This window comes from Schistosoma mansoni (assembly GCF_000237925.1).
Source record: "Schistosoma mansoni, WGS project CABG00000000 data, chromosome 5 unplaced supercontig 0198, strain Puerto Rico, whole genome shotgun sequence".
Classification (NCBI taxonomy): Eukaryota; Metazoa; Platyhelminthes; class Trematoda; order Strigeidida; family Schistosomatidae; genus Schistosoma; species Schistosoma mansoni.
The window spans coordinates 211,203-239,178 of record NW_017386019.1 but is presented as its reverse complement, the minus strand read 5'-3'; the positions used below and the strand labels follow the sequence as shown (position 1 = coordinate 239,178).

Below are 27,976 nucleotides of genomic sequence, written 5' to 3'. Positions count from 1 at the left end.
TATATATATATATATATATATATATATATATATATATATATATATATATATATATATATATATATATATATATATATATATATATATATATATATATATATATACACATCAATTAATAATATATATATATATATATATATATATATATATATATATATATATATATATATGAGAGAGATTATTTGCGCTACAACAATGACAATAAAGTAAGTTTTGCACTAACTTCTATTATCACTTATTAGTACTATGATCTTAAGATGATAATGAATATTTATATTTTAGGATAATGTTGGCTATGGTCACTGAGTTGGATGGTTCAGGTGTTAAGTTTTGATTATTCTTCTGAATAATATTATCATTAGGAATCAAAACATCTAGCTCAATGAACACAACACGTTCAACAGTATTAAATTATTATATAAGGGCCATCATTGTGCGTAAATTTATGAAATTGTATCCACGATTTCGATTTATTATTCACAATAGCATATTCATTTTGTGTATGATATATTACAATAGGCCTAAACAAATACATTTTGTTGTGGCATCAGTGCTTGAAGTCACTAACTTCTAGTTTGAGCCATGTTGGCAGATGCAGACCACTTGGTTGGGGTCCACGTGACTATCGTAACCAATTGTTGGAGACTCTGGATGACATGGCTCAAAATCGATCACAATGGCGTAAATGTATACACTCTTTATCTTCCTTTGAACCTTAAGATTAAAATTGCTTCATAACTTTCTTTTTTCTTATACTATATCCTTATATACAACCTATCTTTTATATACTACCACCACTAAATTAACTATTTCTATGAATCCGGTATTCATCTTGTTGTGCTAACAAGGTATGGCAACTTGGACCGATACATAAATATGCCTGGTCCTACGTTGTAGCTGACTGACTGACTGAAACAAATACATAGTGTTATATCCCAATGAGTAGAAAATTGTAAACTTGACGTTTCGTGACCTAATATAAGTCACTTCTTCAAAATAAATAAATAAAAAACCGAATTAAATTAACGTGAGAAATACAATTTTTCTACTCATTGGGATATATAAAATGTATTAAGTTCACCTTGGCATTGATACTTAAAAATGCTTTCTAATATTAAAACAAGAAATAATGAAGAAGTGAATAAAAGTCAGTCCATGTACTTTTGTTCCATGAGAAACAAAAAATGCAAAAAAAAAAAGAACAAGATCATGAAAAAGAAAACTTACACTCAAGAATTTACAGTATTTTTCCTGATAAAAAGGTGAATTACCACTGTTTTAAATTAAAACTTAAAATGATACACTAGATGATAAAGTAATTATCTAGTACAACAGAAAAAAAAAAGTATCTCTTTGAATATGTCCCTACTTTCTAGTTATGAACTAATAATGTAGTATGTAACAATTATGATAGATATACATTGATACCAATCAGTTAGTCAGTCAAAGTAGATCATGCATACGTTAACTCAATTTCTAAAACAGCGATTGAGAAGACAAGAATAAATGAACACCATGAATGCTAAAAGAATCAAAATAACTATATTACCAATGAAAATTAAAATAAGTGAACATTAGGAATAACTATTGTTCAAAAAGACAAAATAAAAGTCTGTATATGAAGGAACATTGGAAATTAAGATCATGAAGAGTAGAGACAGTGAATTAATCTGTACCACAGTCGTCGATACCAATTCAAGTGACACTTTATTCCGAAATACCGATCGTAGTTATAGAATACTGTCTTACTTCAACACATATACATGTCATCATCAGATAACATAATTAATGCTGTATAATTACTTATTTGTTGTTTTTTCAATAAATCTTATCAAAATTGTTTATTATTTGTCAGAATAGGGTTGCGGAGACTGTTGGGTTTCAATGAAATCATGAATCGATCGATGTTAGACCAACATTGAAAATCTGGATATACTGGATAGTCGTTTCGTCCAAGCATGGAACTCCTTAGCAGTGCGCATCCACGATGCCGCACGCGGGAATCGAACTTGAGACCTTTAGTCTATTATATATACAATCAACTAGGTGAACAACATTCACAATGATTGAGAAATATTTGGCATATCATATTAATTACTTAAACTGTTAAGTGTTTGTACATATAAACCTCATTAAAATCAATATGTATTACCTAATTATGATGACATTTACCTGAGTGATTCTTTTTCAATAAGAACACCTAGTGATTAACAATCATTTATGCATGACAAACAGAAACCGATTTCAGACAAGTGCATGTACACAAGTTATGGATTATTTATTATTTTAGTAGATTGTCAACGTGTAAAGTATGAGAAAATGCATAATTATTTCTAAAACGTTTATGAAACAATTTATTTAGAGAAAGAATCGTTGGAAGCGGGGTTAATTTTCAAAACCGTACAATCGTATATAGTATATTTGGTTTAGTGAACAGATACTCAAGTAGGGAAAGACCAATCTACTGGTTAATACCATACATTAAATACTTCATTTGTACATCCTCCATTAATTGTCTCTTACAAACTTTATCGTTCCTTCATTCTTATTACAACTACTCTGTCTTTATATTCCTGTTCTCTTCAATTCGATCTTCTCAACGAACAGACTAGGTCTTGTCCCCGAGTGAACGAGATTATTTTGGCTTGGGTTTATAAACACTCTTTATCGACAGAAATATTACACCCAATCTTTGACTTCCCGTTATAATTTTCTTTATCGTGTTCACCTACTGCATTTGTCTCAGAATTATAATTACCTGACCGGTTACACCGATGTGAATCTGAATGATAACCGACAAATCCATCAGTGCTATTAGGATTCGGGAAAATGTACTCAACAGTGACTTGTTCGTATAAATGACAATAATAGCTGATACAGAATCATACAATCGAACTTATTGAAAAAGAATATTAAAAATAGAACATTGAACAATTAGTTGATCAATGATTAAAAACTTCAAAAACCATATCAGAAAAAAATGGATATCCTTACTAAAGTTCGACTTGATGATTTCAAAGAAATTCAGTATTAAAGGGATTTTTCATAATAATAATAAAATTAATGTTTGTAATATACAGATGAGACGAAAAAAGAAAATTGTCTGACGTTTCGTAGTTCACTGTAAGCCACTTCTTCTTCAGAGAATGAGTAAACAAATTAAATAGTACAAATATATAAAGCAAAAAATAGTTAGTACGATGTCATAAAACAAAAACCCACTACAATAAGTTTAATATTCCTTTTTAACTGTTTACAAGCAATAAAATAAAAACATGTCTGTGCTCTAAAACCTGACGAATATTGAATATGTGGTCGATGCAGCCACCAGGATCCTGAGGGAACAAATGGCGTATGAATCAATCGTTGGTCACCGGCTACTATGAGAATGCATCTCCTTACGATGCTCCACTGCCTTGTGGATCAGATCTTTCGGTCAAAGGCTCCGGGTGTGTCCCCCTAAGAAAACCACCTGCTTCGATTTGGGCACCTGAGCAGTATCAAAGCCTTCACACGAACCGAATGAGATTTGTGTGGCGCATATGTATCTGGTGCTTCCTTGTACCAATATTTATGTGTTTAAATAAATAAAATAACATTTTTTTATTGAGAAAGTTGTGAAAACTATGTATATTCATATTTCTTCAACCGTGAACATTCAGTTAACCTATTGACTACTACTATACGATTTAGTATTTTTAATTTACTCTCAATCTACTAGTTAATCTCTCGTACTTACAGACACTGGCCTGATCTTTTATAATTATTATCTGCCATTTTATGGTGTGATAAGGTCTAGTTTGTTTTGACATAAACTATGTATACCTGGAATATACGATTCATGCACGTGAGGTTAATATTTGTGTTCTGAACTGAACAGGCTGAGTTAGGTGAGACGATACTACACAGAGGACCAATAAGAACTCATAGTTGACTTAAGGCTGCTAGTGCTGGTTGAGGTGTCATTAGTTTAGCGAAGTGACAGGGTCATAGAAGTCGGTATTCTGATTAGAGGATTCATCACGTGATAATTGACAGGAACATAAGTCCTAACAATATTCACTCCAGGACTCAAACTACGTAGGCAAACGATGTTTTCAATAACTTCAGAATCATCATCGTCTCCACAGTTATAAATTGACATGTGGTAGTGAAAGTAAAAGATGATCTGTCACTGAGCGTGAGAAAACAGGCACTTATCCTACTGACTAAAGGATATGTGATTTTTTTCCTCCCATTACTTTCTATCACGGACTCACCGAAACTGATTACTCGTTATAAGCAAAGATGGATAGTGGCTAGCAGTGGAATCCAGTTTGACGCGCGTTTCATCCTATTTGGGGCTCGTCAGCTGGGTGTACCTGCATCTCAGAGTTGATGTTCACTCTGGGACTCGAACCCAGTACTTTTCGCTTCAAATGTCATCGCGTTATCCACTCAGCTACTGATTACTTGTTATTGTGTTGAATAAAGTGTTAATCTAGTCCTCTATTCTGGGTCATGAATCCTGGATCTGATATAATAGGACTAGTTTCATTATCATAGTATACTCGAGAGAGAAATTTCAAACCATTTATTACATCAGCTATAAATAACCTTTAAAATTGGATGAATTAACGTTGTTACCTCCAAATATTCAATGTAGTTTTCAATGTTATACAAGTAGTTAACTAGGGTACTACTGAAAAATATTAGCAGTAGTAGTAGTACAAAGGATTTTAGGTACTTAAGATGATATGCACAGTTAGATCATACATTTTATAGAGTAAAACAAAAGAATTAAAATTCAATAAAAATATCAAAACGAATCTATGCATCAATGGCAAATCATACAAAACTTTAATTGGATACTCCTATACATTTCTGTCGAGTTAAAATATGACAAAAACGTTTTTTAACAAACAAAATATAGAGTAGTATATGATAGCAAGAACACCTAATAAGATTAAAGCAAGAATGAATGAATTGAATGAAAAATAAGGATAAATAAATTTAAATAATTGATTTACCTTCGCTTAACTGCTTCCGTTATTTTCGATGATTCTGGTAGTTTAGATGCATTGGATAATCTTTCCTACAAATAATAAATATATTAACATATAACTTAAGAAAAACAATAAACAATAGTAATAACATTAGGAACTGATTGACTGCAGTCATGAATATCTTACTAAGTTATGCCTGTTAGCCCTCGTGGAGGAGTATAGGCCGCCCACCAGCACTCTCCATCGAACTCTGTCCTGGACAATCCTTTTCAGCTGTCCCCAGTTGCTATTCATTCTTTCTATATCTGCTTCCAATTCCCAACGTAGTGTGTTCTTTGGTCTTCCTCTTTTCTTTTCCCCTTCCGGATTACAAGTTAGAGCTTAGCTCGTGACGCACTTTTGTGATTTCCGTAATATATGTCCTATCCACTTCCAACATCTTTTCCTAATTTCCTCTTCAGATGGAAGCTAGTTTGTCTCCTCCCACAAAAGGCTGTTGCTGATGGTATCCGGCCAGTGAAGGTTGAGTATTTTGCGTAGACAACTGTTTATAAATACTTGTACCTTCTTGACGATGGTTGTAGTATTTCTCCACGTTTCAGCTCCGTGTTATGAACTCTCCTGATGTTTGCATTGAAAATAATGACTTTAGTTTTGAGTAACAGTTGTTTTTAGTTCCATATGTACTTCGATTGTAGGAAATTCGCCCTTGCTTTGCCAATCCCCTTTATTTATCGATGATGCTGCCCAGGTGATATGTGAGTCTCAACCTTTTCCACAGCTTCCCTATAAAGTGTGATTTGGTTGGTACTCTCTGTGTTGTATTTTAGGATCTTGCTTTTCCCCTTGTGTATGTTGAGGCATACTGCTACACTGGCTGACTTCATCTGCATTTATTACTGATTATGGGATAGAAGAGATAGAGTCGTGAATAACAATAATGGGAAATCACAAGCTCTTGCTAATATTTATATTACTGTTGAGAACAAGTAGGTTAAAGATTATGCAGATTCAGTAGCTTAGTGGATAACACTTTAAGCATTTGAAGTGAAAGATACTGACTTCAAGTATCAATGTGAACATTAACAACACTGGAGATACAGGTAGAGGAGATACCTAGCTGGATAGTCTCGAGAGACAAGTGTTCTGGATTCTGTTGCCATAGCCTGACATTAAATATGTTATCAGTTAAAATTTTTGATATATTCAATATGTAGCTAGCAGTAGGATACAGGATGCGCGTTTCATTCCAGTTAGAGATTTTTTTAGCTGAATGTACACGCATACCACTGTTGTTAATGTTCATACATTGAGAATCAAACGCAGTAGAAAAGGACGAAGACACATATACTCAAAGACTACTTACAGCTCTTTGTCTTTCACGAAGTTGTCTAAGCAATACAATCATTTCTTTATCAGCTACATCGAATACAGATTGACTCTGAGAAAAGAGAGGAAAACGAAAACAAGTTTGTTTATTGAGCAATTGGTAATGGAATACATAAATAAACATTTAATTAAAATAAGTGAATTAGTTTTAACAGTCAACCGTAAATAGAATGGGTAAATTTATGTGTGAAATTATTCCAATGACATAAATATCATACAAGGAACTACTACTAACAACAATTTCTTTTTTAAATCCGACAGTTTCAAGTTCAACAGACAGTGTGAGTTAAAATATTGAGACTAAAAGTCGGAGACTTTTTTTAAGCTCCTTTTAAACTCATTTACCAGGTATATATAGATTCGTGTACTTGGCTTCAAGTTACACTCGATAAATGTTTGGGCTTATAGCTACTACTTAGTTGTCGAGTCGGAGCATAGTTCGAGCCTGAGAATTGGTGGCTGCAATTCGAACAGTTTAAACATAACTGAACCACTGCTCTAGTGGTATGCAACATTTACTAATCAAAATAGTAGCTTTATAATTCATTGTTATGTATGTCTATTCACCTTATGACAAAAAGTTACAGAGATAGTCTAGTACTACTAATCGATATTTCTTATGCTATCTCTGAAGGATTAGAGTCTGTAAGCAAATAAACAATCTATAGTCATCTTCGTGAAATCATTTGAAATGACGTTAAATAAGAAAATGCATTTACTCATGCATAGACTACTTGATAAGACTATAGCTCAATTGTAACTGTTAGCTTGACCCGATGTTCGTAGTAAACTGTCATAAAACTATTCAAGCTACATATTGGCATTGGGAACCTTTGTTTATTAAGATTCAAGCAGACGATAAGGGTGAATCGGAAAGCAATATGACAAAAAGTTATACTGTCGACTATATTGTAATAAAATATCTTCAAAGGAAAACTCGCATTTATAGCCATTCCATTAAACATAAACTAGACAGGGGTTACGTTATATAATCTACTCGATTGGGGCTAATACAGTAAACAGTTATTGACATTCGAACGCGAAGAAACCCACAGTCGCAAATCAAAAAGCAGGATAAGCGGTTAGTGAGTGTCGAAAACGTACAGAAAAATAGAGGTATTTATAGTTTCTATTATAGGCTATGACATTATTTCGATCCAGTCGATCTCTAAGTAGAAAGTTATACAATTGTTCAATCATAGCATGCTACATTGGTACCCTAGAAAGTTCTACCGGGTTCTGAATGGATAGGATCTCTTCGGCTCCTCTAGAGCCTCTGGAAACTTCGTTGCACTTCCTGAGAGTCATCGCAAAAGGTTAGAAAATTCCATTTTACAAAAAGATGCTTACATTAATAAAACTATTTGTGACTAACTACAGGGAGTTATCGCTTGAAATTAGGGATTTAACAAGAGTACCTACAATACCATTAGCACTGATCCAATTTCTTTTTGACGCTACTCAAAAAATATATATAAGTACATATCTTTCCACAACATAGGAAGCCAGTACATATTCAACAATATTCAAATTGATTTTATTCTGTTTATCAATCCATAAACCATAACCACTTTATAACAATCAACTTTGTACACTACTAACCGGATAGGAAAAATGTTCAAACATATGGATTTATCAACAGTAAGTTATTCAACTTAAAACAATTCATCATAACACTGTCAATTGTTAATTACTAATCAATATAATTGTAGGTAGTAACTAATTTTTCTATATAATTAAGTCATTCAGTCATCATTATCATTATCATACATAAATGCTGACTAAATGGAGGTGTAGTAATAAGTATTGAAATATTTACTATCCTCTATACGTCATAGATTTATTAGTACCCTTGAATGGATAATAATAATAATAATACACTATCTCTGAAAGACAAATTTAATTATTTAATTAACCCCATAGTAACTTTATCAATTGTGTATAACGTAAAAAAAACAAAAAAAAAAAGAAACACACTTCTAAAGTAAAAATTTATGACGTATGTATTAATGTAATAAAAAGGTATTAATTGATTGAAATCATTCTAATTAGATACACAATTCTTACAAGTGAAATTAGTGGTTCATTCATTTCAAGTTACTATGGGTTTCATTATCGTGTGAATTTTACATTTTATTTCTATTTTGATATATGTGAATTACACAGCTGACAATCTACCAACAACAACAACAAAATATGCAATTACCTTTTGTTGTGTGAACCAGTTAGAAATAATCGAAATACTTGTGTACCTGGGTGTAGTTGCTTTGAGTGATGTATTAGATGATGTTAATTTATGTGTAGTGAAAGTCAAAGTGTCAATATACTAATCTAGGCTATTTATCTATTGCATCTAGGTGATTTTAATCTGACTGTAAAAGATTAGGTTTAATAGATGTTGGTGAGGATATTTCTGATTGGTGGCTGTGAAACCTATCACAGACAAGATGAGGATATTCCACGAATATCCGTGTTTAATCATCGTTGCCTCTGAAAGACTTGTCATATTCAGTTGGTAACACAAATTTAGTAATGCGGAGGTTCGGGACTGTGTTTTGAGCAGTGACGAAAACTTAGTTCGTAGCACTAATGAAAGACTGACTTCAGTGGATTAGATATACTTTACAAATTACATATAAGATTGGAAAAAAAAACCAAGCTCTCTTCAATTTTATCAAGATTTTTCAGTGACATTTGTAAAGATTACAACAATGATATAATGTGAGGATGATTATTGATTATCTAAGTTAATAAAAAAATATGCGTTCTGTGTTGTGCTAATCGAAAGATCATTCACTGTGTTCGTATGATTGTTATTGAATTGAATCATCTGTCCACATGATCTTAGCGGAACATGAAGAAATGAAGCAACTGAAAGCCTAATTTCTCCAAATTCATGTGGATATTTTAAACAATAAAAACACAAATCAAACAAGTAAAATATTACCACAAATACAGAGGCGATGAGGGAAATGAGAATAAGATTAATATACCACAGTTCATGTCTTTATTGAACGAACTGACACGTAAGTGTTCAATAGGAAAGGAAACACACACACACAAAAGGACTTACGGCACGTGTATGCTCATCGAAACTAGCACCCGCGTTAGCTAACATTCGAGCAGATGCTTCACGATTCCAATGTGCTGCTGCATGTAATGCAGTCCATCCATCGAAATCTTTAGCATTTATATCTAAACCGGGAATTTGTAAAAGAATTTCCATTGCTTTAGTATAATCTTTACAAGCTGCGACATGTAGGGGAGTGGCACCAGTTCTAGGGTCAATAACTGGTCTATAACATTAAAAAGATGTATAAGTTAATCAGTTAATTACTTTAAAGTAAGAATAAAAATATTAATTTTAAACATACATACAATATGAGTATACTTCGTTGTATAAGAGCATAAAGTATATTTATTTGATATCTAGTTAATCAGTGACAGATAACATAAGACCTAGAACAGATGGAGATTGGGTCAAGACGTCATACTACGTATCAAGACACAAATGGCAAAATTGATGAGATAAAAACCGAATGGGTCGAAATATGATGAATACCAGTGAAGTAATAATAATCATAAGAAGCGTAATATTGAAAAAGAACAAATGGAAATTTAAAAAAATAATGAAATGATACTAAGCTAGAGATTTAATGGAATATATACACAAACAGAATGGATCTAGGCCACCAACATCGATTGTGAGCCATATATCATTTCAGAATTAAGACCATAGATTATGAATTATTTCACAAACCTTCAATTCCGAGGTCTACACTATTAGATATGGATCAGTTCAATGGTTAATTAATTTAGGAACAGTTGGGAAATGAGCTTATTTCCGTAAATGTTGACTTGGATCAGTTAAGCAAAAACTTATTTTCCCAATGATTAGCATTACGAACTTTTATGCAGCATTTCTTCCGTCAAAATCAGGAGTGGTTAAATCACTATCCCAAATTGTTGACTCACTAGTATGAAGATTATAATAAGAGTTCTTAAGGACACAGCACAAATTGAGTTTTAGGGTATTGTATTGAGTTAATATTCTTGCATTCATTATTGGACTGTATCAATTTGTGTAGCTGAAGTTGGATCACAACATGAGCCTATATTATGTCCACATCTAATTCCATTGTTACTAGAAATGTGAGACTTTGTAGTGGTAGCAGTAGTGTAATGAACGAAAACATAGGTGGAGTTCTTTCGTCAAATGTGAAAGCCATACGTTCAATATTTCATTTGCAAATCCTTCATGAATGGTCGTAAACTTTATCGCTCCTTCATTGCCATAACAATTATTCTCTGTTCCCGTTCTCATCTATTCGATCTTCCCAACCTTCTGCTACTAGGTATTCTACTTCTGATTGGTGCTACACACTACTTATACTTGTCCATATAAGTAGTCAATACCACAATGGTAGTATTAGTGTGATTGAAAACAGAGTTTTCCATCAAACTTTCCAACTAATGCAAACAAAAAATCATGCCATCATAAATAGAATGAGAAGAAGAACTTACTTATATTGACCACTAGTTAACCAATGCTGTGCATCATGTAAAAGCATTTGTTCTTCTGAATGTTTAATGGTATCACCGTCGATATTTTGCTTTTTCATTGAATCTGTAAGTAGATTAATCATTTCTTCATCTTGTGCTACATCGATTGGTAATTCTAGATCTACACTTAAAATGGAGAGACTTGCACCATTTTCAATTAGAAATCTATTATAGAGTGTGTGAAAAAAAAAGAAGAAAAGAAATGAGGAAAATACTTGAGTAATGATTTTTTGCTTAATCATTGTTTCGATAACCAATTTAGAGATATACATATTTCTAAAATTTTATAATGAGAGAAGATAAACACTTTTTATTGTCAACAATCTCACATAGAAAGAGAACAGAGTTGAAGAAGTGGGTTGTCTAGTATGAAATAAATTTTTGACGAGTAATAAGAAATAGAGAAGAATTTATTTGTATACACACTGAATATGCTGAAGTGTAGAATACTAGATTTAGGTCAACCTTAAAAAAACACTAAATGGACAACAAATCATATGACTCTAAAAAGAAAAAGAAACGTTAGGTAATTGGAGGTAGTTGGTAGGAAATTCCGCTTTACGTAGTTTCAACCATGATCGGTGTTATATCCCGATAACAATAGTGAATGGTAACTTTGGGATCTATTTATGGACCAATATTATGCATATATTTTTAATCGTATAATTGCTAAATAACTAAACTATTCATATCCATGTTACCCTTACTATAAGCTTTATTTTGACTTATAGACTATTATTATACGATTTACCATTCTTGAGTTATCCCTAGTATATTAATTACTGCCTCCTACATTCACAGGCACATTCGGCTGAATCTTGTACAAATGTTATTTCCTATTTTATTGGTACGATGTGGTCAGTCTGTTTGGTATATAAACTCAGTATGTTTGAAATACAAGGATTCATAACGCATAGGCTGTTCTGGACTTAACTGGCTGGGCCAGGCAGGAAGCAGGACTGATACGTACTCTAGACTGCTCGTACGGTTTCTGTGTGTCACTGTTCCAATCGATAACTCGCTGGCGGTCTTATCACGTCACACATTAACTGGGCATCCACTCGGCCACTAGATATAACAATCAGTCAATTAAATTTCATATTCATAGAACAAGTTGTTGGTCGATTGTGTTAAACGAATTCTAATCGTTTAATCCTTTTCTAGATATGTACTGATGATGTTATCAAGAAGAACAGTGAAAGCTCATCGACTAAATCATTCAATAAAAAGAACATAATACCTCGAACAAACTAACCAAATAGAATAGAATAGATGGATTATGGCTAAGAAAAGAATACATAATATACGTTTCGTTCCATTTTGAGGCTTATTACAACTAGATTTAGGCGAATCCTACTGTTGATATTTCATATCACGGACTCATTTTTATTTATTTTATTTTATTTAAACACATAGATATTGGTACAAAGAAGCACCAGATAAATATGCGCCACACAAATCTAATTCGATTTGTGTGAGGGCTGTGATACTGCCCAGGTGCCCAGACTGAAGCAGGTGGTTTTCTTAGGGGGCCACACCCGGAGCCTTTGACCTAAAGGTCTAGTCCACAAGGCAGTGGAGCATCGTAAGGAGATGCAGTCCCATGGAAGTCGGTGACCAACAGTTGGTTCATACGCCATTTGTTCCCTAAGGATACTGGAGCCCATGTGCACCATTGGTTTGGAATCAGGGTTTTCCAACTCCCCTAGGTGGATCCTCCACATCCACCAACCCGGTTAAAGCGTCGGACATTCGCTTTTTGTCCTCTCAATTTCGTAAACAACAGTGATGCCACGAGAAGGCAGTGAGTAGGACTTCCCTGGCAGAGGCTATATATTCGCGTGGCCATATGAGAGCATTTCGAGAGGGAGAGCGGACTCTCTCCACTCTCGGCCGTACCAGGGCATTTGGGGGCTCATTTTAAACGGCCAATACTGAGATACAGATACATCCAAATAGGATGAAACGCTCATTTCTAAACCCAACGCTAGCCACAATTCATCTATTCTAAAAAAATTTGTGACAATGTGGCTACATCGATGCAATCGGCACAGTGTGTAAACATGCCAACAAAGACTGATCAAAGTTCGGTTCACAATAACAACAACAAGACAATACAAACTTTATTCCAAAAAAGTGATATAACCAAGTTGTACCATTTAATAGTTTTATTTTCTTCCGCATAAAAAAATTGAAAAATGGAGAGTCATTAGTTTATTCAACGATATATATGATAACATAAACACTCTCTTACATACACAGAAATATAGACAAAACAATATGACATTATAACGATAATAATACTAATAATAATGATCTAGATAGATGGAATTTGTCTATAAATTTTGATTAGTACATTGCTACAAATATATACAACATGAAAACAGAAAACAAATCGATAAAAAACACTAAAACAGTGTAACATCTTAAGGCTTCCAGTTTATCAATGGTCGTCTAACATTGATTGGTTCATGATCTCAATTGAAACACAACGATTTCCACAACCCTATAATGGTATGCACAAAAGACTACAAAATCATAGTCTAAATAATAACATTGTATGACGACTGGTGAAGATAGCATAATAATACTGATGAAAATAATAATATTAAATTCATTGCTAAGGATTATTTAAATCTTCCAGTTGTTGGTATACAGGTCAGAAATTATTCAGTAGCTCTTGGCATATCTGAACTGTGAAACGGATTACCCTGATGTTGTCATTATATCACAAACATTTTAAGCTAGTGGGTACTTAGACTCAATATCTAAGTTGATAACGCGCTAGGTGTTTAAAGTGAAAGGTACTGGTTTTGAGTCTCCGTGTGAACATCAAGTGCAAGTACATCCATCCATGATGAGTCCCGAATAGGGTGAAACGCGCGTACCGGATTCCTTTGTTATTAGCCATCATTCAACACTGCTTATAAAAGAAACATTTGTCCAAAAAAGAACCCGAAGTCAGTGATTCTACATACAGTAGTACATATTTGTAAATGAGAGTTAGAGAGTTGGAAGTTCTACTACCTGTATCACATGTAATTTGGGACATGAATTATATATCCCTAACCACTGCCTAACTCGATGCATGATGTCTGCTGGTATAAGAGTAAGCTGGAAAAAAAACTAGGGACCACCAAAGCAACGACGCAGCATATGTCTATAAAGTCATTGACTGTTGGGATAAGCATGACTAGTTATTGAAGATTTTGAGTAATGTGGTTTAGAAAAATCTACACAACGGAAGATTCATCGACTACCTAACTTCCCTTACTCTTAAGTCTTGACCTTTAGAATTAACTCATACTTTTATCATAAGAACTCATTCTCTTTTAATCATATTCTATGTTCATAAAGTTTTCTACTACCACTGACACCACTAATACCACTATTACAAATTCTACCATCTTGGAAACTGTCATGATAATTTTATCTCATCGTGCTAATATGATGTAGTAACTTAAACCGATGCATATATATGCCAGGTTTTACATCACATATGACTGACTGAATTTGATTCCAAGTATTAAAGAAACATGATACTGGTTAATACTTAGTGATCAATCCCTAAAAACAATTAAATTCTATTACAGTAGGTCATTAACAGAACAAAAACTTCTGTCGTAATATATTCATAACTGTAACATTGGATGATGTGTCAACGATTAACATCACGAGAATCAGTTTCACTCAAACGAATGTCACTACCTCAAATAGCACGACACCGAGATTCAGGGTTTGCAGTCAGTCAACAATCTAACCAACCTACATATTTAATATAATAAGTGTCAGTTTATGTTGACGGTATCATCGCATTTTCTATGATTATATTCACATGGGAAAAACAAGATGAATTAAGTTTCACGAAAAAAGCTGTTATTTTGGATGGATATGAAGGAAAAATGTTGAATTCGATTTTTTTAAAAATGGGATGTACTTTCTGCATAATATACGCTTCAAGTATTCCGGTCACGCACACATACATTTATTAGTTAAGGCATTTTATATGGTAATGAAATAAGGTCAAACAGATTATTTCTAAAAAAAAAGGGGGGGAAATATAAAGAAGCGATAGAGAATATCACAGACATAAAACCATGTTTTCACACTATTCCTGGAGTTAATGGAGAGGTGGTGTACACTTGATTTCTGTCTATTGAGTTATAGATTCAAACACCATTTTAAACGGGATAGTAAATATAATTAGCCCTAGAGCGATAAGAATTGGTAAAAATACGTTTATAATTGATTACTGAATTAAATTACTCTTAGCACTGAAAATAAAATGTAAAAGTATCACAACATTCCTAGGGTAGGAACTAGTAAATGCTGGGAGGGGGGAGAGTTCCGTAGTATTCATCAGAAAGGTCAACAAACGTTCAGAAAACGCTCGAAAACACTATCCAACCGGTGTTGAATGAAGCCTCTTCGAAAGCAACCAGAAAGTGAAGAGTTGTGTCAACTTTTTGACTGAATATTTACTTAAAGTGCAACCATATTTAGTATGCTATCAAAAATTCCCAGAAACCAAAGGTAGTATGTAACTTTATAAATGGCCTCGTTTTGTCGTACATAAACGAACCTAGAAGTAAAGCATTTTTTCGCCCTTTGCACATTTTCTCTTATATTTAAGTAGTGGTGTATATTTAGTCTCAGGTCATTAGAAGAGGCTAGGAAATTGCATCGACCGTTCCTTTAGCAGACTTATCAGTAACAAACAAAGATTTGAGTTTTTAGTAAAAACACACTAACGAATTAATTGGATTAAAGATAGCGACTCATGGATTTTTGCACAAATTCAAAATGCAATGGCGAATATCACCTGCGTTAATGACGTCCACATAAGAAATTAGACCAACCAATAATTAATTGTTAAGACGCTAAGATATTTAAGACTACAGAATATGAGCGAACTTGAGAAACTGTCCAAATGACGATGACAGAGATAGTATGTATAGTTAGTTTTTGAGGAAAAAACATGGGAAACAAATAGAACGAAATGTATATAACCTTTTAACATAATTAATGAATTAGCCAAGGTAACCTGTAGATTCTTAACATTTGAAGTGTGAAAAAAACTAACTTCATAAGTATACATCAATGCCATTATAAAGGAAGGATTCATCTATCCTAACGCTAATCCTAAACATTCTTATTCAGGAAGTTACCCATTTATATCACATGATGGCTAAAAATTGATCTTACTTTATCGGAGATACTTTAAGAGATACAGTGTATTTTCATTGACTTTACCTTTTATGGGAACTAAGTTTGCATGTTTTAAAATTGTGCACAGGACTTTGTTGTTTTTTTTTTGTTTAATTCTACAATCAACAAAAAGCTTTGTTCAATTAGTGTATCTTATGAATTCGAATAAAAAACAAGTGGTGTATAGTGTTGAATGATTTGGAAATAGTTGAGATTTATAGTTTAGGTGAATGATTTTTTATGGAGTTTCGTTCTCTGAGCTGAACAGGTATAATAGTGAAGTCTTAATTATTCTTCTAATTAACATCATGCGCACAAGGTTCAGGAAATAGTAAGATATTAGAATATCTCCACATATGATGGACAGCTTGTCCTGTCGACTTTGAGCTTGACTGCTTATTGCTGACTGATATATTGTCAACAAGACAAGCTGTTAGTCATATGTGAAAGAAATTCAAATACCTTACTTTTCCCTAAAGTTTGTGCATATGATAGTGATCAAAAGAACAATGAAAACTTTACGATTAAACCACCTAGCTCAGAGAACGAAACCCCATTAGAATGAATTTGGAAATATTTATATGGTGCAATGAGCGAAGTAACAGAAATGTTTGTATATGAAATTGATGATATTGGCCTATGAAATAATTTCAAAGCATCAAATGATAGCGAGAGTTCAGTTATAGTACTATATATATATGTATATATACATATACTAAGCTGATTCTGTATATCATCAAACATTGCAAAACGAATGGGCTACCGATTCACAGACAAGTAGACCATATCTCTAAATATGCATAAGTAAGATGGGCACAATTTAATTTTTTACAAACAATTTACTCACTCGCTCACTTTTACTCTCTAAGTATGAGTTTGATTATTTTAACCCTAAAAAAACAAGAGATCTAAAAAGTAATAAGTAAACATCTATCATGGAAGATTTATTTGCGGGCGACCAAGCCAAAACGTGGCATTAGTCCATAAAGTAACTAACTTCTATTCAGAGCCATGTTGGTAGATGCAGACTACTCGGTTAGGATCCGCGTGACCTTCGTAACCAGTGGTTGGAAGCTCTAGGTGATTATTATTATTATTAATGGCTCAGAATCGATTACAATGGCGTAGAGATATACACTCTCTGTTTTCCCTTAAACCACAAGATTAAAATTACTTTGTACCTTCCTTTCTACGAACTAATTTCTTCTTCTTGTATAACATCCTTATGTGTAATCTTTTTTTTTCATATATTATTACCACTGAAGTAACTGCTTTTATGAACTTAATATTCATTTTGTTGTGCTAACGAGGTATGGCAACTTGGACTGATTATTTGCACTCATGACCTTTTTGCTCTTTACTGTTTATATCTATCACCTTATCAATTTTCTCTTCTACACAAATGAACAACTCATGTTACCATAGCCAGTCAGCTACAACGTAGGACCAGGCACATTTATGCATCGGTCCAAGTTGCCATACCTCGTTAGTTTTGTTATTTACTTTTTTTTTTGAAAAAAACCAACAACAGGATCAATCGATCGAAAATGATACATTTTTAACGAATATATATACATATATATACATCTTCTACATACATGCATACAATTATTTTTCAACCCAATATGAAGGTCTAATTTTAATCACGTGTATCATACCACATCTTGTAGTACTGATATTATCAACGATAGGAAATAGGGCGAAAATCATGTTACTTTGGCTTCTTTCTTCTTCTTGGAAATGCTATCTACAAAACTGTTATGATTATTTTTTTTTAAATCAAGTGTTGATTTCACTATTATAATTATTAGTATTATTACTTAGTTGGTAGTAGGAGAAAGGGAGAAAAGTGCATATTATGGTAATGATAATACATAGGAAAAGATTGTGCGGGATAGAATGGTATGAATGAACTTTGAAAGCGTACAGAAAGAAAAACAGCTGATATGTGAAAATAGAGACATGTACACATAGACACACACATATGGATGATAGTGAAAGTAGATATTTTTAGAAAAAAAAAACAACAGAAAACCCACTTTTTTTCAAATTTTGTCAAATGAATAAGGAAATGATTAAAATCTACCAAGGTCAGATGAAAACAAATAGATTCTATTGCAGTTGTATTATCTTGTTAATGATGACAGTAATCGTATTAAATCGTCAAGATGATGATGATGATGACTAGTAGTTGGTTACCATTCGACAAAGCTTGAATGTCGACTATTACTAATATTCATAGTTTAACATTACGGACAGCTGCTGGTTAGACAAGTATTCATAGTTTGGAAGCACTGAACAGTTACTTTGTTCTAATATGACACTCTGCAGCAGTGAGCATTCATGACTCCATCATCGAGGATGGAAACTAGGGACTTTGTTTTGGCGCGCGAACGCTTAACTTGTAGACCAATGTGTCAAAATCCAAATGTGCACATGTTTAACCTAAATTGATTCGTGATATTATGTAACCTTCATTCATTGTGTGCAGTGGATAACTATCTTACATTCAACATAACTGAATTCACTAGCAGTTGCATTCTGAGGCTAGTAATTAGTGAGCATATGATTATTATTACTATAGATATACCACATGGTTCCGGTTTAATTGCCTAGAAACTTTATCACACTTGCCTTGGTTATCCGGTAAATTGGTATGCACTAAATTGACATGTTCACAGTTTATGCAGATAGGTTTAGATAACCTATAAGGAATTCCCAGTGGAAATTACATCCTTATATGCAGCAATTACCCATCAAATAAACGGAAAAGTGTTCAAAAATGCTAGATATGGTATTTTTACTGAACACTGAAAAAAGATTATTATGACCACACACAATTTGTTATTTGTAGAGATTGGAAGGGTATATGAACATGGGGTGGAAAATAATGAACGCTCGTAGAGATGTTCAGTATTCACAAGAAATATAACTACTCTGTCAGTGTGATTCTGAATATTAGATTTCTGAAGACCCTAAATTCCATAACCAAGAAGCTTACATTTATCCTATATTGTGTTTATGCTAAACATTTCCTGAAATTTCATTTTATATAAACATGATGGTGGTTGTAATCGGATTTGAAGGTACCGGGTTTAATATTGTGTTAAGGCAAAACAATTATAATTATTGCAGAACATGATAAAAGTGTGCGTCAGCCCAAATTGCCATATCACTATAAAGTTGTTGACGAACACTGTGTCTGCCGTCGCCTGTGTTTCAATTTCTCTAAGTGATGTCAGTTTGTAAGGGAGAAAAATTATCTTCAAATTCAACAAAATCACAGCAAAACTGTCAAACATGACATTACAGAAACTAAGAAGAGATTATGAGACAATGTCAACATTAATAAGTTTAGTGTTAATCCATAAATATTAATATTTTAGAAGAGATCTTGATGGAAAATGAACATGCCTATTGGGGTTTCTAGTTGGGCTAAAACACATGTTAATATGAGGTGTGATTATAAGAACTATGACCACTGTCAAGTCTTCTTAGATCGTCTATTACTTATTGAATACAAATTAAGAAAACGTAGTAATCTTGTGATCCGTTGATAAGGGTTTGAATATTCGTGTCGTTGATGATAAAGGCTCAAACTCATCAATTTCTGTTAGCATATGTACATCCTAGACGGATTGTCTTGATAATATCATAATTCAAAAGCATTTTTTGTGCATTTATGTTCTAAATCCAACGCTGACATGAATCAGTGAAGCAAAAAGTGATGCGAATCAGTGCATCAACTGTTTAATTTCTATTTCTTTATTTCTTCAAGTAACCTCTTTCAAACCAACATCACATTTTACTAGGAATAACAAACTAAGTTCCGAAAGTTATGAAATTAATGACTGATAATCTAATGATAGCAACGATAAATATATTTCATCATTGATTTGTTGTAAGGGGGAACGTGGGTCCAAAAGTATATATATATATATATATATATATATATATATATATATATATATATATATATATATATATATATATATATATATATATAATGGTGAATATAAGTTGCTACAAAGTACAGAAGTATGTTATTATTATCTATAGCATAGTTATACATACGTTATGGGTGCTAAGGAAGACTATCTATCGAAAAGGGTCACTAAATATATAGTAATACCTATATATTTATCTTCGCTATGATTTATAAACATATACACACAAACATGCATATTACACAGACACCTACATATACAAATCATAAAAGTAACTTTATTTAATTCTCTTATGCTCTTTAACAGAATATAAAAAGCATTATTATCACTGTGGAAAGATGACACAATGAAGATGGAAGAATGATAAACGAACAAATTCAACAAGCTAGCAACGTGTACAAAGACATATGTAAGTAAGTAGTCCACACTAATTTGTGGATTAGCGCATCAACAACAAAAACTTTATGGTGCATAATTTTCACTCCCTTTTTAAATATGGACTAAAAATTGAAAAGGAACAGCTCATATATTTAAATGTCGATTATACATATAGGATATTATCAGGTAATATAATTCCTTTCATCAATTTGTAATTTTTCAGTGAATATATTGATCAAATTAGCCAGTAGAATGCAATGATGGTGTTAATTTAATCCATTTAACACAAAACATTACAAGGTTATATAATTGAATTTCGGCTACATTTTTCATATGCAATGATTACTGATACTGATAACAGTTTTCTAAGCTATTCAAATATATGGAGAAGCATCTCCAACCCATAACTTAATGACAGGAAATAAATTCATTTAAAGGCTAAAAACTACCACCATTTAGAAAATTATGGTAACAGTAATATGAATAAACAGTAAAATAGTACCTCAAAATCCTTTAGAAAATTCAGGTTATCTCTTTAAACAACTGGTTAACTCGAAAAGCATTAAAAACTATACTTCAAGATAATAGCACACACTACTAAGGTAATCAAACCTAGAACTTTTGTTTACTGAACTATAGTGATCAATGTTCTGTGGCAAAAAGATAAACTTGACCGACAACTAACGCCATTTGTATAAGTTGATCAGTTAGATGGAAAATCACAGAACCAAATTGAATGGATGTGAATCGATCTGGCAAGTTTCAAGTAGAATAAAACAAAAGCTTTGCACTCTAATGCTATAAGACTAAGTTTTTAAGGTAATTAAAAACGCGATATATTTATAATTTTGCTACAATCAATCAATACATAAATAAAAGAACAAACAACCTTAAATATTCGAAAAGATTTAACCCTGTCTGCAGTAGAAACAAACATGAAAGCACATTTACTGAGTGAACAAACAGACAGTAACAAGAACTTTAGTCAACTTGGAAAGTACATTAAGATAAATGTATAATGATGAAATACTGGTATATGAACAGGATTTCCTAAATCTAAAAGTAATGAAAAAGAAGTATGTGGAAAAAGCTACCAGAACACTATAATCTTACGTTTAATTTAAAATACATACAGTTAAGAGAAAGCAAAAGTATAAACTAATATAACAGAAGTTTTCCAACATTGAGCCATATGCGAGAACGAAGCAGAAAATCCCTAAAAAAAAAGAATGATTTCTACATTCCACTCAACTCTGTAATAACAGTTTAAGCGGCAGGAGAGATTTTTCTTTTGAGTGTCTCTAACACAAATCAAAGAAAGTGAAGGCTATAAGACCAGTACTAATATGATAGTCTAAAGAGACAAGTCAGTCAGTTAGTCAGCTACAACGTAGGACCAGGCACATATATGCATCGGTCCAAGTTGCCATACCTCGTTAGCACAACAAGATCAACACCGGATTCATAGTAGTTAATTTAGTGGTGGTGGTAGTATATAAATTATAGGTTGTATATAAGGATATAGTATAGGAAGGAAGAAAGTTATGAAGCGATTTTAATCTCAAGGTTTAAGGGAAGATAAAGAGTGTATACACCTACGCCATTGTATTCGATTCTGAGCCATGTCACCTAGAGTCCCCAACCATTGGTTACGATAGTCACACGGACTCCAACCAAGTAGTCTGCATCTACCAACATGGCTCATACTAGAAGTTAGTGACTTCAAGCACTGATGCTACGTTTTGGTTTGGACGCCCCTAACTCTCTTCCAACCACCCCCAATACTAATCAGCATAGCGCGTCGTGGTAATCGGTGTTCAGGCTTACGTAACACGTGGTCCAACCATCTCAGTCGATGAAGATTCATGATCTCATCAACTGATTCTTACGAACAACTGTAAATATTAGATAATTATACGGACAATTTTGATTAACAGTTCTTCTAGAGATTCAATAGACATTAGCATCGAAAAACTATTCTTATTACGTCAATGTTTAATAAAATATTGGTAATTTTATTTGATAAGGTCGAGAGGGGTGTCAAAAAAATAATGACAAACAATGGTTTTTAATGAGTCACTTTCATTGGCTTTTAGAAATGACAGTCCAGTGATTTCAAACCCCGAATTGAATCACCAATCAATACAAAATCACATAGAAATCTCCACATATTTTTATGGCCAGTCAAATAGTTAAATGAAGTTTATACATGAGTGTGTAGAGGAAATTTAATAATTATCTCAACGCATGTTGTAAATACCTTTATAACACAACTTTTATTAATATTTAGAGGACAAAACTTGTGTTTTGCAAATAAACAGAACAATAAACGTCACTAATGAAATGATTTTCATTAAAAAAATCGTTTAAAGTGAGAATGTTTATGAATGTTGTAAACCAAAAATTTAAAGTATCAAGGGACCTTTACACAATGTGACAATTATTACACTTTTTAAAATGCTGAAATGAACTAAAGCTCCAAACAGTAGAAAGTTGTGTTAACTTTAACTAATAGATATTCAGTGAAGTTTTATAACCGTCTAACCCAACTGAGTCGTATAGGTAAGTGCAGACTACTTGTTTGGGGTCTCGACGGTTACATTAATCAATGGTCGGAGACGTTGGATGATATGACTACAAATTGGTCTAAATGGGACACATCTACTCACTCTTTATCCCACAATTTCATTTTTTCCTCTTGAGTCATACTGTCTATGCCTAATCTTCCCTACCCTTATTAATACCATCACTTGTACTACTCTAACGTTTATCTTGATAGTTGCAGCTTGCAGCGTTGATATGATGTGGCATCTTGAACCAATGCACACATATTCCAGGTTCGACGTTGATTATGATTAACTGAAACTTTGTGAAAATATAAGAAAGCGATGCTAATTAATGTTGTCTAAAAAACATTTTCAACACGCTAAAAACAGAGTATAGCAGGTTGGATAACACGTCCAAACTAAATTTAGATACGTGAAAAAAAATGGGTAGGAAAACATTTTAAAATAATATTATCATTATTTCATTAAGACTAGAAAATGTTGGTGATACTGGGTTATCGATAACACGCGAATCCTTCAAAACTACAGAATAAGTGGTGAAAATGTAAACAGGACCGTAAGGATGGTGGACAATAAACTCTGTGGTTGGACGACCACAAGTGACAATGTATTTTATGGTTGTGTATTTCGATGAATCTATTTGTCTGACTGATTAGCTGACACTTGATACATGATTCTCAACAAACAAAAACAAGCTCAAGCACTCAATTTTGAGCCAATATTCAGGCATAAAAGTAGATGATAGCTACTAGTATTTAGAAGTGAAGTAGGTAAATGTCGTTTAAGTTTAAATCAAAGCAGTTGAAATTCTGTTGCTTTGACTGCCGATCCAAAGTGAACAGACTTTATACCCATTAATCAGTTATTTGACCACAGATGCCTTAGAAATATTACTCGCATCCGCTGGGATAACCGGGTAAGTAATAGTGAGGTTAGACACAGGGTATTAGGGAATGATGGTAAATCAGTTGATGAGGTGATGAATCTTCATCGACTGAGATGGTTGGGCCACATGTTACGTAAGCCTGAACACCGATTACCACGACGCGCAATGTTGACTAGTGTAGGGGATGGTTGGAAGAGAGTTAGGGGCGTCCAAACCAAAACGTAGCATCAGTGCTTGAAGTCACTAACTTCTAGTATGAGCCATGTTGGTAGATGCAGACTACTTGGTTGGAGTCCGTGTGACTATCGTAACCAATGGTTGGGGACTCTAGGTGACATGGCTCAGAATCGAATACAATGGCGTAGGTGTATACACTCTTTATCTTCCCTTAAACCTTGAGATTAAAATCGCTTCATAACTTTCTTCCTTCCTATACTATATCCTTATATACAACCTATAATTTATATACTACCACCACCACTAAATTAACTACTATGAATCCGGTGTTGATCTTGTTGTGCTAACGAGGTATGGCAACTTGGACCGATGCATATATGTGCCTGGTCCTGCGTTGTAGCTGACTGACCATTAATCAGTGCACACTATAAAATAACCGTACTTTAATGAAATCAACTTAGTCTAGTATCGCATATATTGTTAACATTCCTTTAGATTTATCTAAAGAGTGAAATTCATGTACAAAGTTACTCCGCGACGGAAGTTCGTTAGAAAATGAATAAAAATAAATGCGTGATATGAATCAGAATTCGCCACATTAGTGATGTGTGTGTTCCTAATTTTTCTTTAGACAGTGACTTTCACGGTTTCAAACTTTTCATTGTCCGACTTTACTCCTAATTTTAGAAATATTGTATATTTAATCTTTTTCACTATCCTACATCTTATCATAACTTCAGCTCTTATTATGATTTCCTGTTTATCGTGCTGAGCTGCTGCGATGTAGAAACCTGAGATGATCATTTGTGGCAAATCCTACGTTACTTATGAATGACTGAAATTGAGTCATTTGACAGTTAAACTCAGGGAAGAACCCTCATCAACAAGATGAGCTTATTTAAAACACGTCAGTGAAAGTGACGAGGGGTAACAGGCGTAAGTAAAGTAAGTAAGTGAAAGTGACCAAGCAAGTACTTGATAGATTATTCATTATTTTATTTTTATTTGAACACAAATATTGGTACAAGGAAGCACCAGATATATATGCGCCGCACAAAAAAAATTGTCATTTCACTTAATTGTATGAGGGCTATGATATTACCTGGGTGCCCAGACCGGAGCAGGTGGTTTTCTTAGGGGGCCACGCCCGGAGCCTTTGACCTAAAGTTCTGATCCACAAGGCAGTGGAGCATCGTGAGATGCAGTCCCATGGTAGCCGGTAACCAACGATTGGTTCATACTCCGTTTGTTCCATTAGGATACTGGAGCCCGTATGCACCATTGGTTCGGAATCAGGGTTTTCCGACTCCCTAGGTGGAGTTTCCGTGTCCACCAACCCGGTTAAAGCGCCAGACATTCGCTTTTCATCCTCTCAACTTCGTAAACAACACCCCCGCCACGAGAATGCAGTGAGTAGGACTTCCCTGATAGAGGCTGTATAGGCGTGGCCGTGTGAGAGCATTTCAAGAGGGTTGGCCCTCCCCACTTTCGGCCGTACCATGGCATACCGACCCTTGATCAATAAATGTCACTGCTATATAGTCCCAGTCTATAGGTATGGCATGCACAAGATAGAAACATGTCTGGTTCACGCAAATTTGTTATCCATAGAAACCTGTTAGACAACAGAGAAGTATTTACATTGAGATGCTATTAATTTCAAAGATTGCAGCAAGAAATGAAAGCGATCTGATAAAAGCCATAATACCATAACATACTATTATACTGAGTTACCATTCCTAGTGTATACTACTAGCCCACTTTCCTCCGTGAGAGTTTTTCTAACATTTTATACCTCGAAACACTTAACAAATAACGTTGTTGACCGATTAATAAAACGCTAGCTTTCAACGACCTAGCTACTGTGTATAATCATTGAGAAATCGTATAGTTGCTTTTTATTTCAGCTACCTTTATTTTTCCCCTACTATACCTAATCAGAGTAAATTATGTGAGATTAATCGTCCCACAGGAAGATGTAGATTTCACCATTTTTGCAGTATCGCAGAAGAGATCACTAAAACTGTAAAACATCCAGTGACGTTATTACACACATCACCACGAGTCCCCAACAAATGTTTGGTTTATCACTAAAAAATTATCAGTCCACCTAGATAAACTGAGCTGAAGTTACTGTGGTTTTAATACAGACCAGAAAAATAAAAGAGAGTGACGGGATTTCGGGGATCAAGTAAAAGACAAAATATATGAGCAACTGTTAAAACGGCAGTCTATACTTCTTAATGGGTCCTAAAAGGAGGTCCATCAAAGTAAATCATACGGGACGATATCAAGCATGGTGACAGAAAGATTGCTCTGCACTTGCAAGACCTATAATTTATTGCAAAATTCACATTTAAAAAATACGAAAGTATGAAACCGTCTGCAGAAAAAACTCAGTGCTGATAGCTATAACTAGACTGCCGAACCTAACATATAACGCTTTTTCTTCTTGGTTTGAGAAAACTCTAACTAATGGCTCCAAACATAAGTCTATAATGAAGCATTAAAGGTGGCCTTTAACGACAACAAATCTCTATCCTTACCCTAGGTTAACGACGAATCACTAAACAATGAAAACCATTACAAAGTGGGTATAAAATCTTATAAAATTGCAAACAAAAGTAGTTGGTCGAAGTTGGGAAACCCCGCCTAAAATTTAGACCTTGTTTTCATTTAGCACGAAATACACATCATATTCATAAAAAAAGGATGAGTGCTACCTGATATATAAAGCTGTTTCTGCAATCTCGGATAAGTGATAAGGCTTATTAGGGATGAACAAAAAGTTACTCGCTATCTTAATTACAGACTCGTTTTTAAACTTTTACTCCATTATGTCCACTAAGGAAATGATGAGATACTAGAATAGGGGAAAGTAATTTCTCGATAACTGGAAATTATAAGTTATGTTCAACTTCACGTTCAAACAGCACAGCAAATATGTAATCTACTGAAAACCAACAAGGACATAGGTGGTGTCCCGACCCGTATAATCCATATGGTGAGAAGAGACATGATGAAAATTACTACATAAAATAACTAATGACTGGATTAAATAACGGTTTAAGCTAGGACCTATATAACATAAACCAAAATGTTAGAGCGTCACTTTTTTTGTGTGAAGAACTCTGGCGGTTACTGGAGCGCAAACTGGAAGTACAGAAATGAAACTGCTAGTGGACACAAACTCAGATTAGGACCTAATGTTAGTTACCAGTTAACATGGAATACCAACCTGGCCAATTCACAGCAACCCACAGAAGCTGCTGCATGCAAAGGAGTCCAACCTTCGTGATCCTGTAGATTGATGTCTGCACCATTGCTGATAAGAAACTTTAGAAAATCAAAGTCGACATTGATACAAGCCTTATAATAAGAGAGATTTGAAGAAAACCACGACATACTAAGTGCGTGCTGGTCAATCCGTCGGCATTTTGCGTGTTAATGTCCGTTCCAAGCTTAAGTAAACGGGAAAACTCATCCAAATCACTGTTACTACATGCGGCAAGTAGCTGGACCGATAATGGAAACTTGATTTTCTCTGGCTCCCGCATTTTTGATGATGCATGATCAGTCTCTGAGCCACACCACTCCTTTAACTGCGCCTTTCGTCTCTCACATATGTCACTGTCGGATAATTTCAACTGAATCATTCTCAATGAATACTATCCACTATGCTCCTGAGGCCATCTTAAAAGATAAAAAACTAAAGGACCCGCCTTTTCAAGGTAATATCAAGGTTGAGTAGCATATAAAAATCTCCGAAAAATTCAAACTACTTATGCGAATGATTCAAATAGTTGTAAAGGAATTTAAAGACTTTCTCGGACAATACGTTTCTGTGTCTAGTAGCAGTAAATCGTCGATCCCAAA

General features: G+C 33.8%; 1 protein-coding gene across 1 annotated transcript in view; it reads right to left on the bottom strand.

Annotated features, from left to right (window-relative positions):
• Window positions 1-27,756, bottom strand: part of Smp_143370 (protein phosphatase 1 regulatory subunit 12b (myosin phosphatase targeting subunit 2), putative) — a gene marked incomplete at both ends in the record, with an annotated part of 68,777 nt that extends 41,021 nt beyond the window's left edge. The window contains 7 exons of the mRNA XM_018791069.1: window positions 2,759-2,871; window positions 5,010-5,074; window positions 6,352-6,426; window positions 9,448-9,670; window positions 10,899-11,102; window positions 27,339-27,469; window positions 27,508-27,756. Coding sequence (XP_018645718.1) covers window positions 2,759-2,871; window positions 5,010-5,074; window positions 6,352-6,426; window positions 9,448-9,670; window positions 10,899-11,102; window positions 27,339-27,469; window positions 27,508-27,756 — 1,060 coding nt within the window. The remainder of the gene's footprint in view (window positions 1-2,758; window positions 2,872-5,009; window positions 5,075-6,351; window positions 6,427-9,447; window positions 9,671-10,898; window positions 11,103-27,338; window positions 27,470-27,507) is intronic.
• Between the last annotated feature and the right edge of the window lie 220 nt (window positions 27,757-27,976).